At 28.9% G+C, this 9,979-nt stretch overlaps 4 protein-coding genes across 8 annotated transcripts in view; 2 read left to right on the top strand and 2 right to left on the bottom strand.

Annotated features, from left to right (window-relative positions):
- LOC108754768 (mannose-6-phosphate isomerase) overlaps positions 1-6,313 on the top strand; it is a 6,843-nt gene extending 530 nt beyond the window's left edge. The window contains exons 2-7 of one of the 2 annotated variants that reach the window (XM_018497349.1): positions 137-442; positions 4,521-4,851; positions 4,910-5,225; positions 5,436-5,603; positions 5,684-5,880; positions 5,959-6,313. In XM_018497349.1, the coding sequence (XP_018352851.1) occupies positions 137-442; positions 4,521-4,851; positions 4,910-5,225; positions 5,436-5,603; positions 5,684-5,880; positions 5,959-6,162 (1,522 nt within the window). In that variant the 3' untranslated portion in view covers positions 6,163-6,313. Of the gene's footprint in view, positions 1-136; positions 443-3,752; positions 4,008-4,520; positions 4,852-4,909; positions 5,226-5,435; positions 5,604-5,683; positions 5,881-5,958 lie in introns of those variants that run through there. The other variant, XM_018497348.1, reaches the window with a different exon arrangement.
- Positions 1,496-2,927, bottom strand: LOC108754770 (SPRY domain-containing SOCS box protein 3-like). 2 transcript variants are annotated; one of them, XM_018497352.1, is made up of 5 exons: positions 2,697-2,927; positions 2,390-2,595; positions 2,055-2,283; positions 1,759-1,986; positions 1,496-1,655 (listed from the first exon to the last, which is right to left on the bottom strand). In XM_018497352.1, exons 1-5 carry the CDS (start codon positions 2,737-2,739, stop codon positions 1,549-1,551), a joined length of 813 nt encoding a protein of 270 aa, XP_018352854.1. In that variant the 5' UTR covers positions 2,740-2,927; the 3' UTR covers positions 1,496-1,548. The 2 variants fall into 2 exon arrangements, with proteins under 2 accessions (XP_018352854.1, XP_018352853.1); XM_018497351.1 differs by having other exon boundaries at positions 1,576-1,986.
- A 590-nt stretch (positions 6,314-6,903) lies between the features above and the next one.
- LOC108754802 (general transcription factor IIF subunit 2) lies at positions 6,904-8,723 on the bottom strand. The gene is made up of 6 exons (XM_018497405.1): positions 8,386-8,723; positions 7,812-7,963; positions 7,659-7,748; positions 7,415-7,539; positions 7,204-7,347; positions 6,904-7,103 (listed from the first exon to the last, which is right to left on the bottom strand). Exons 1-6 carry the CDS (start codon positions 8,532-8,534, stop codon positions 6,948-6,950), a joined length of 816 nt encoding a protein of 271 aa, XP_018352907.1. The 5' UTR covers positions 8,535-8,723; the 3' UTR covers positions 6,904-6,947.
- Positions 8,724-8,806: 83 nt separating this feature from the next.
- LOC108754801 (putative RNA exonuclease NEF-sp) overlaps positions 8,807-9,979 on the top strand; it is a 4,118-nt gene continuing 2,945 nt past the window's right edge. Inside the window, exons 1-4 of one of the 3 annotated variants that reach the window (XM_018497404.1) lie at positions 8,919-8,931; positions 9,012-9,105; positions 9,166-9,325; positions 9,392-9,561. In XM_018497404.1, coding sequence (XP_018352906.1) covers positions 9,200-9,325; positions 9,392-9,561 — 296 coding nt within the window. In that variant the 5' untranslated portion in view covers positions 8,919-8,931; positions 9,012-9,105; positions 9,166-9,199. The other 2 variants (XM_018497402.1, XM_018497403.1) reach the window with 2 other exon arrangements.

The raw sequence follows: 9,979 nt of genomic DNA, 5'->3' as shown, positions 1-9,979 counted from the left end.
TATATATATATATATATAATCGTTCTCAACAATTTAGAGGAATATATTATTAATGATTGATTTTATGTTTAAGTCTTTTTAAAATTTAATTTCGAAATTTTGAAATTCTAATGACTATTTCTAATGAATATTTCAGATGGACAGCTTGCGACAGTGGATACAAAGGTATCTTTAATGGATGCATTTGGACTCTGTCTCAAAATAAAACTCATCTTTCGTATACAGTACAAGGACATTTAAAAGATTCTGTAAACTATGATAATATCCTGTCTGAGTATTTTAGATTATCAGTATCATTGAAAGAACATTATAAACAATGGGCAAAAGCAGATATACATTTTCAAAAGCGTTTAGATGAAAATAATGCTGTCCGAATATTAAAGCAGGATGTTGTAGAGAATTTATTCTCATTTATCTGTAGCTCCAATAATAATATATCAAGGTACATTTAAAAAAAATTGCACAGTAAAAATGAATTTATATTGCTTTTGCTAAACATTTATTTGTTTTAGGATATCAAATATGGTTGAAAAATTATGTTCATTATTTGGTCGTAAAATATATTCGACTGAAGATAGAGAATATTACGACTTTCCAACGATAGAAGCTCTGAAAGAAAAAAATGTAGAAAGTATATTAAAAAGAGAAAAATTCGGCTATCGTGCTGCATATATAGTTAATGCAGCAGAACGTTTATCAGTGTTGGGTGGGAAGGATTGGCTTCTAAATCTACAAGGAGAGAATGTTTCTTATCATGCTGCTAGAGAACAACTAATGACTCTGCCAGGAATTGGTCCTAAAGTTGCCGATTGCATATGCTTAATGTCACTAGACCATTTAGATGCTATACCTGTTGATACCCATATTTTCCAAATAGCACAGGCAAATTATTTGCCACACTTAAAAAAACAAAAGACAGTTACACCAAAAATTCATACTGAAGTAAGTAATTATTTACGAGAATTGTGGGGTCCACTAGCTGGATGGGCACAAGCTATTGTATTTTCTACAAAAATCAATACTAAATCTAAATCAATTGAAAAGCAAAAACGCAAAAACAGCGATAATGAAAATTTAGTACAAGCAAAAATATTTAAGGAGATATAATCATTATGACATTATCATTTTATTTTTACAAATAATTAAGTTATGAAAATCTAATCTTTTATACAAAAATCATATATTAATTGATATTCTTTTAACAATAATTTTTTTTGTAATTTATATGTTATTAAAGTGACAATAACTATAAATATTAATTTCGATAATGTATTTAAATAAATAAAGAAATAATATTTACTTTTTGGTAAAAAAGAACTATCCAAAAGAATTGGATATAATTTTTGTTTTTAATATCCGATGCGCTAAAAAATATTAATAAAAGATTTGAATGATTGTTTGAAAATAAGTTAAAAATTATTTATTTTATATTCATGTAGAAAATACATCATTACTTTTTTATTCTGTATGTTAATAGGCATACGTATATGTACTCATCAGAATAGTATCTCTAAATTTCTACATTTTGATCACAGGCTCGTATATCATTTAATGTTTCTTCTTTTTTATTCCAAAGCCTACAAGAGCATAGTCAAAATCATCTAGAATAATGTATTGTGCAGGAAATTCAACGTTATCTTCTTCGCTATCACAATCTGTTAATATAAGTAGAATTATTGACATGTATATTGCTTGTACTTAGACACTTGGGCACGTCAAAAAAACAAAAACAAAAAACAGAATCTGTTTTCGAATTACCAATAGGTTTTTGTAGTATATCAGCAAAAATATTTTGAATAAGATAACGCAAACCAGGAAATTGTTTAGATAAATATGCCTTCTGCAAAGGTGACAAGACTGTTAGACAAGTGGTTTGCAGAGATACTGATATTGAGCAACTATAAGTTAATTCCATTACACATTGAGCCATCGTAGAGCTTATTAATGGGTAAAGCGTAACATTATTTAACTTTGTAAAAGCTACACCTACAAAATAATTAAAATTATACTTCTAAGAAGAATATTTGATTAAATGTTTTATTTTTATTATTTACCTAATGGTTTTCGATTTTTAAAAAATTGTAATGTACCAGTCCAAGTATCAAGATGTATTCCTACCAAGTCATCTTGACCAAAGGTTGTCCCATATTTACATTTCTTACCATCATGTTGTAAATAACCTCTGTATGAAAAACCCCAAGATTCTTGGTCTCGTCCAAGCAGAGCACAAAAACGCTCACTTGCATTATGAAGCTCTGCATTTGCAGTCCCTACACCAACCATCTAACAAGATCGAGCAATAAATTATTATGTATATACTAAAGTGATATGTATTGAAAATGTATCTATATCGTCAACATAGGTTCAGCAAGATATCAAATAAACTTACTACATCAGTGCCATATATATGCGTTATCATTGAAATCTCCCAATAATGATGCCTTCCTTTTTCCAATGATTTGTTGCCTTTTACAACAGCTGTGCCAGTGCTATACACAGGATGAAAAGTAACATTTAAATTATTATCTGATAATTTAATTGACGAGGTTGACAATTTTTCGTCCCAAGTCCATTCATGTCTTGATGAAAAAAAGTCTGAAAGAAAATACATAATTATTAATTTTAAATCTACCATAATATTGCTTTTTCAAATAAAAGGTAAATAATAATTTAAAATAATAAAAATAATAATGTACCATCTTCTATCATTGCATAATGGTCCTTTGTAATTGAATCCATATTTTATGAATGAAATTTCGATAATTATATTTACGTCATCATATATTTTTTAAAGATATTGACTATATTAATTGATGCACGTTGTAGTAGTAATCTCGCCAGATTTATCTGCTCTTCGATTACTATGCTTATGAAATAACCGAAATAACGTGGAAATGTTTCAATATTACAGACGCATTTGCAATTAAAATAGGTGTACCTACACCTGCTCGCTGTGGTAAGCAATTGAATGCGATTGGTTGGATCCAAAGATCTCGAGATTTTAAGATTTAAGGTGCCTGTTCATACGCAGCATGCTGCGGTAGCAATTCGTTACTATTAAGAATTTTATGTGAGATGACGCATTTGCGGCGCAAAATACATTTGGCAGTTCGTTGAAGTTGAACCGAACGAACAGCAAGCAGCAAAATCGCGAAAGCGTGCAATACGTCATGAAGTAAACGAATTTTATCGTTATAAAATATCGTTGAAAAATTAGGAAAAATATTAAATTAACTTAAAAATGTATACTCTTGTATAAAGAAATATTGTGTAATTATATATCTATGAAAATGTTACGAGAAAGCTGACGATATAAGAGAAATTTATATACATATATGTTCAAAAAATAAGTTTAAAATACAATAAATAAAAAGAAATCCCTTTTGCTCGATTTTCTATATTACTTTTTTTGTTCACTTTTTCACAAAAATTAGACCAATCTTTCGAGATTTCTCACACAACATTTCACCAAATGGACAATACACGTAATACTTCTCTCAAAATTTCTACTCTGAACCATGTATGCTTGAAAGACAAATGTTTAAGTGGAACATTGAAATGTTTATTTAAATAGAGAGAAAAAGAGAGAAAACAATGAAAAAAGGAGAAAAAGAGACGGGCGACTTACTTATTTCATGCATGCACACTTCATTTTGGCCAACATAAAATCAGGAGAGTTGCGTTACTGTATATACTGTAGCCACAGCAACGAATTCGCGAAACACGCTAACCCATGAAATCGGCTGTAACAAAGGACGCATTGATATTCAATAGAATTGCTTTTCTAATTAAGAAACAATTAGAAAATGTCAAGTTGTCTCCATGTTTAGTAGTGCAGCAATTCTATATTATCTAATAGAATTAAACATCCTTTCAAATTACATTGAACCAGAGAGAAAAACCTGAGAGTGGATATATGTCCGTATTTTAAATGAATCAGTCTACTAGCGCCTTCTGTGTGCATAAAGCATGCACATAGAATTATGTGGCCACGGATATTTCCACGGGTAACACATCCATTTCGTTTTTCAATTTTGTTCCATCATACATTAGGGAGTTTTTGCAATATCGTATATCCAGATGCGATGACCGCTAAAATCACGTTATTTAGTGGATAGAAAGTCAAATTACATTGGGAATCTGTATCATCATTTTTTCAATTAATTAATTGCTGAAGATGGTTTAAAATAAATTGAAACGTTCGAATAATTTAATATGTATGAAGAATGTATTGATTTGATATAAATTAAACATTAAAATATTAAACGCTGGCAATAACAGCGGTGTCGCTATCATTGATCTTGCTTTATTACTAATTTTATATTAACCTCTTTTGATTTGTGTTTATTAAGAATTATTGATTTATTTTAGGGTAAAATATTATATTTTTTGAACGCTCTCTTTTTGATATCTATAAATGTTTGTTATAAAAATGTTTAAAACTAGCTACTTATATTGCACATAAATATATGTTTATTATTTTATCTAGATATTTAAAACGTTTTTGTTTCCTATTGTAGATATTTCTTTAAGATGGAACTCAAATGTGCAGTTCAAACATATGCTTGGGGAAAACTTGGTATGAACAGTATTGTTGCATCTTTAATAAAATCGGCCAATGCTGATTTTGTGGTGGATGAACAGAAAACTTATGCAGAATTATGGATGGGTACTCACGAGAATGGGCCATCATATCTCAAGGATACAGATATTCCCTTGCAGAAATACATTCAGGAAAATACTGTAGCATTAGGCAACAATGTTGTACAAACATTTTGCTCCAATTTACCTTTTCTCTTTAAAGTCTTATCTATAAATAAAGCTTTATCCATTCAAGTACATCCAAATAAGGTAATATTTTTTTTCTGTTACATAAAAGTGGCACATTAGTTGATTTGTGGGTTTTCAGCAAAAGGCAAAAGAGCTGCATGAATTATATCCAGATGTTTACAAAGATCCAAATCATAAACCGGAACTAGCTATAGCTTTGTCTCCTTTTGAAGCGCTGTGCGGATTCCGTCCAATCAATGAAATAAAAGATTATGTAAATGACATACCAGAATTATTTGCTGTCATAGGAGAGACCAATGTCCGTCGCTTAACTCAAACGGATGATTCTATGATCAGTGATGCTTTGCAACAGAGTTTTCACAGTCTTATGACTTGTGATTCTAATGAAGTGGCACGGCAATTAAGAAGCTTGATAGATAGATTACATAATACAGGTAACAATTTCTGTATATAGAGCGAGATATAAATTCAATAAATCATGATCACAATTAAATACTATTATGTGAAAAAAGTGTAATAAATTTTGTAATATCTTCTTTTAAATACCTTTCTTAATATCATAATTTATTGAATACTATCTTTGCATTCTTTCTCATTGGAAGAATTCTTTGTTAAAAAACATAATCATATATAGTTGCTCTCAGACGATTGTTATAGGCAATGGGTAAAAGCCGATCTATTAGAGCGTTTGCACAATGATTACCCTGGAGATATAGGCTGTTTTACAATATATCTGTTCAATTACGTGTCGATGCTACCAGGTGAAGCAATATACATTGGACCAAACGTACCTCATGCATATCTCTCTGGCGGTAAATTATGGACTTAGAATTTGCATTCTAATATGCATTCAAATGTAATAAATTAATTTAGTCTTTTATGTAATTTTCAGATTGCATAGAATGTATGGCATGTTCAGATAACGTAATAAGAGCTGGACTCACACCAAAACCAAAAGATATAGAAACTTTAATCCAAGTACTATCATTTGAATGCAAATCTATCGAAAAGATTCAACCATCTCGGGAAGATACGTTTATCCAAGTTTTTCGTCCACCAGTTTCAGAATTTGCAGTTGCCAAAATCACTGTGAGTTTTAATATTAAAGTAAAAGATTTTATTGTATTTGATCGCATTGGATGTATATTTATCTTAAATATTTCGCAGTTACCGCCTGGACAACCATCTTATAATTTAAAACCGAGAAACTCGGCTAGCATTCTTTTAATAGTAAATGGTAAAGCAAAAATATCTTCTAAGATTTTTTCTCGCGGCTCCGTTTTGTTTATTCCTGCCAATGATGAAGTGGAGATAAAAGTGTTATGTGGTTGTCATCCTATGCTGATGTTCCAAGCATTTTCAAATGTTTAAGTATACAAAATATTTAACAAACGTTGATAATACTTGTGTAGTGTAAAATATGGCTAATCTTTTAAAATAATCATTCATATATTCAAAATTATAAATTTCGATATGTATAATCACGATGTTTATTATCTGGAAGAACCTGGAATTTTAGAGGTTTTTTAGAATTTCTTTTTTATTCTTAAAAATCAGGAATTTTCATGAAATTTTATCGATACTTAATGAAATTCTGAAATTTTACTTTTAAATTCATTTTTTTTCTAAAAACATTACTTCTTTAATCATTTTTTCTTGATTATGTAAAATCGACAATCGATTAGCAATAAGTATACATATAGATCCATATATATTCATGTACATTTTCATATGTCTCGCAAGTTTGAAAAAAAAAACAGTGACAATAGAAGATAATCAACAGAAGAGAGCTCACTGATATTATATTTAGTTAGTCTGTTCTTTATATACTATCCTGGTAGGCTCCAGTTGTAGAAAATGAAACATAGTCTCATAAAAATCTTTTCTACTAATTTATAGTAGTGTTTATATTGCTGGCATTTTTTTTTACAAAATTTCAATAAACATTCTGATAATCATGTCGAAATTTTCAATTTTCACTACGTGATCTTCTCAAAAATAGGTATGTGAAAAGCATCACGAGAATCACAATTATTAAGTTTATATCATTGGAAACTTTATATAGTTCATATTTTAAGAAATATTATAATTATTAAAAAATATCTATGTGTGTGTATGTGTTTTGTATATATGTATATATGTATACAAAAAATAAATCAATCCTCTTCCGATTCATTGCCTTTCTTTGTGGCCTCTGCAGACTTTTCCTCTTCTTTATAATGTCGATACTCTGGTTTTAATTCCCACATATTTCTGTGAGGATTTTTTAAATTATAATTACAAACTTCATTGAGAATTTCCTTTAGATAAACCTGAAATTTGCGCATAATATTAGTATTAGGAAAATATTGTAATTTCTAAAATAAACTACATATTCTCTAAAGTATCACATAAAGGTAAAAATATATTTACAATAGGTTGTCTTGTGATTTTTACAAGATCCCTTATATTGTAATATTGGTGTTTTTCAAATGCTGCAAAAAGCATATCTAGCACAGCATCTTTGTCATCTCTCATTTTCTTTCCTTCTGCTTTTTTCTTTTCAGCATATTCGATCTATAAAATATTAATTACATGTCAAAGTCAGTTAAACGACAAAAAAATTAATAAAAATAATACTTACATTATGTTTATGATCGGATACAGGCTTGAAATTTTGTACAACTCTATCTAACTGTTGAACTTGTCTTTGTGGGACAGACGCTCTCTTGATACTTTCTAATTTTAACTTCATATAACAATTGTCAGCTAAAAAAGTTTTATTTTATAAATTTATTTTATTTTAATATAATTTATTTTGTCAAAGAAGAAGATGGATGTGTATATATACAAATTTATTTGGATAACCACTTGAACACTTGACGTACCATATGGTCTGCATTCTAATTTCTGTACAATCCTTCCTTCCATAAAAAGTTTTTCTGTTTCTGGCACAATCGCATCTGAGCTTGTGGAAGCTGTAAAATTAATAGGGCTATTCTCAAAAATGTCAAACTTTAAAATGACATTAAACAACTTACGAGCAACATGAGAAAACACTCCTAACATTTGTCTAGTAACTGTTGTAACATCTAGCCTATGTTGTTTTGGTATTTCTCCTTCTCCAGATTCTTTCAAAGCTAAAACAGCCTCTGATAATTTAAGAGATACTTCAGCTTTCTGTCCAGGATTTCTAAAGAAAATAGATAAAAATAAAAATTAAATCAATCATAGATTAACAGATAAAAAAATAAATGTTTCCATAAGTAAAAAATTACAACTACAAAATATTATGAAAAAGGATATAAATAATAGAGGGAATATAAATTGTAGATGTGTTTGGGGAACACTATTAGCGCTATTTTTGTTATTCTATCTTCATCATTTATTAGCTAATGTTAAACAAGAATAGAATGACACAAATAGTGCTAATAGCGTCTTACCAAATGCACTTTATGTATTAAGATTCTACCACTATTCTCATCGTACACATTAATAGCAACATAATTAGATATAAAATAAATTTTATAATAAAAGTAAAAGTTACATTAAAGAAAGAAGAAATATATTCTCATTTGATGAAAGAAACATTCTTCAAAATAGACATAAACTCACTTGGTGATTTTCAATTTACCGACTTCTATATTACCAGACGCCTTTTCCCATTTATTAGCTATATACTTAGGCACTTTAACAAGCCACACACCACGACCAGCATTACTCAAATCTAATTCTCTTTCCGTGTGTGTGACACTCGCGGACATTATTGTTATATTTCTTAAACGATCAAGCTCTAAATTCACGTACTGCTAAAATAAATAATTGGAGGTAGTGACAGGTAGTGATAAGTGATGGCCTGATGGATTTCGGCCTCTCCAATCGATTTTTCTACGAATCGATCCTTTTGCCTCGATTAATCGATTTTTTTCAATCGATCTTGTAACTTCGATTAATCTAATGTAAAGATAGATTGGAGATTTCAAGCAACGCGAACTGATCTATCTAATAAGAGCACGTTGGTTTTTTATAGTTAATGCATTTCCTAACCTAAAAATTTATGTTTTGTATCGTTTTCATATGTACTTTTGCTTATTATACTTACTTCGTGCTATCGTTTTTAATATACTGATAAATTATAATAATGCTAAGTCTTTTAAACAGGTAATATTAATTTGTTAAAATGATTTTGCAAATATAATATATTTTTGAACTAGTGTATCGAAGTTGAATAAATACTCCAGATTCTTTCGTTTTATATGAAAACACGCGGAATGAGCATAATTTTATTGAATTTGAAGATGGGCTGTGTTTTCTGGATAATTATCCTATTATTAGGTATTATACTTTCAGACAAATTTGGCAATGAAATTTATATGCATATATTATTTACTACAGCAAATCATTAATAATCCACATAAAACGATAAATTATGAAGGAACGTACAACAAAACAATTACAGCGATTAGAAAAGAAGAAAGCAAAGATGGCAGCATTTTTGGAAATTGCAAGACTCAATGACAAAGATAAAGAAATAAAATTACAAGCTGTAAAACAGGTATATACTTGGATCTAAGAATAATTAAAAATGATACTCTTGTGATTAGCTTTATGAAATTTTTAGACAGTAGCCACCATTGATGTATTTAACAATTCAAACGATAAAAATAATACAGCAGGAGATAATTCTCGTAAACGAACTTGTGAAAAAAGTTCTGAAAATATATGTTTAGAAGCTTGTAAGGAAGAAAATACTGATGGGTCAGAATTACAGGATAACACTAAAAAACCTAGGTAATTCTATCGATTTATAAATAGGAGGTCATATACTGGAAGTAGTAAACAATAATTGTTTGTAAATTAGGATTTTTTTGAAAAAGTACATTAGCTTCATGTATAGATTTTTATTTCTTTTTCTATGTAATTTTCTAATTTCCTTGTTATTATCTAAGTTTGAATATTGTGATAGAACTCTGTTCCAGTTGCCAAAGACAGCGATGCACTACTTTTAGATTGCCTGTCTATTATAACAGTTTTGTTTACAGTCACATGTCTGTTGTCTTAATTTCATCAACTCTTGTTGCATTTAGTTGACATTTATTAAGACAAAAATCTATAGATGAAGTTAATATGGTTTTTCTATAACAAAAAAATCTTAGTTTAAAAAAAATTATTTATTACTTTTCTTATATTATTCTTACATATATATATA

This window comes from Trachymyrmex septentrionalis, unplaced genomic scaffold (genome assembly GCF_001594115.1).
Source record: "Trachymyrmex septentrionalis isolate Tsep2-gDNA-1 unplaced genomic scaffold, Tsep1.0 scaffold80, whole genome shotgun sequence".
NCBI lineage: Eukaryota > Metazoa > Arthropoda > Insecta > Hymenoptera > Formicidae > Trachymyrmex > Trachymyrmex septentrionalis.
The sequence above is the reverse complement of the archived record's forward strand: the minus strand, read 5'-3'. Positions and strand labels throughout refer to the sequence as shown.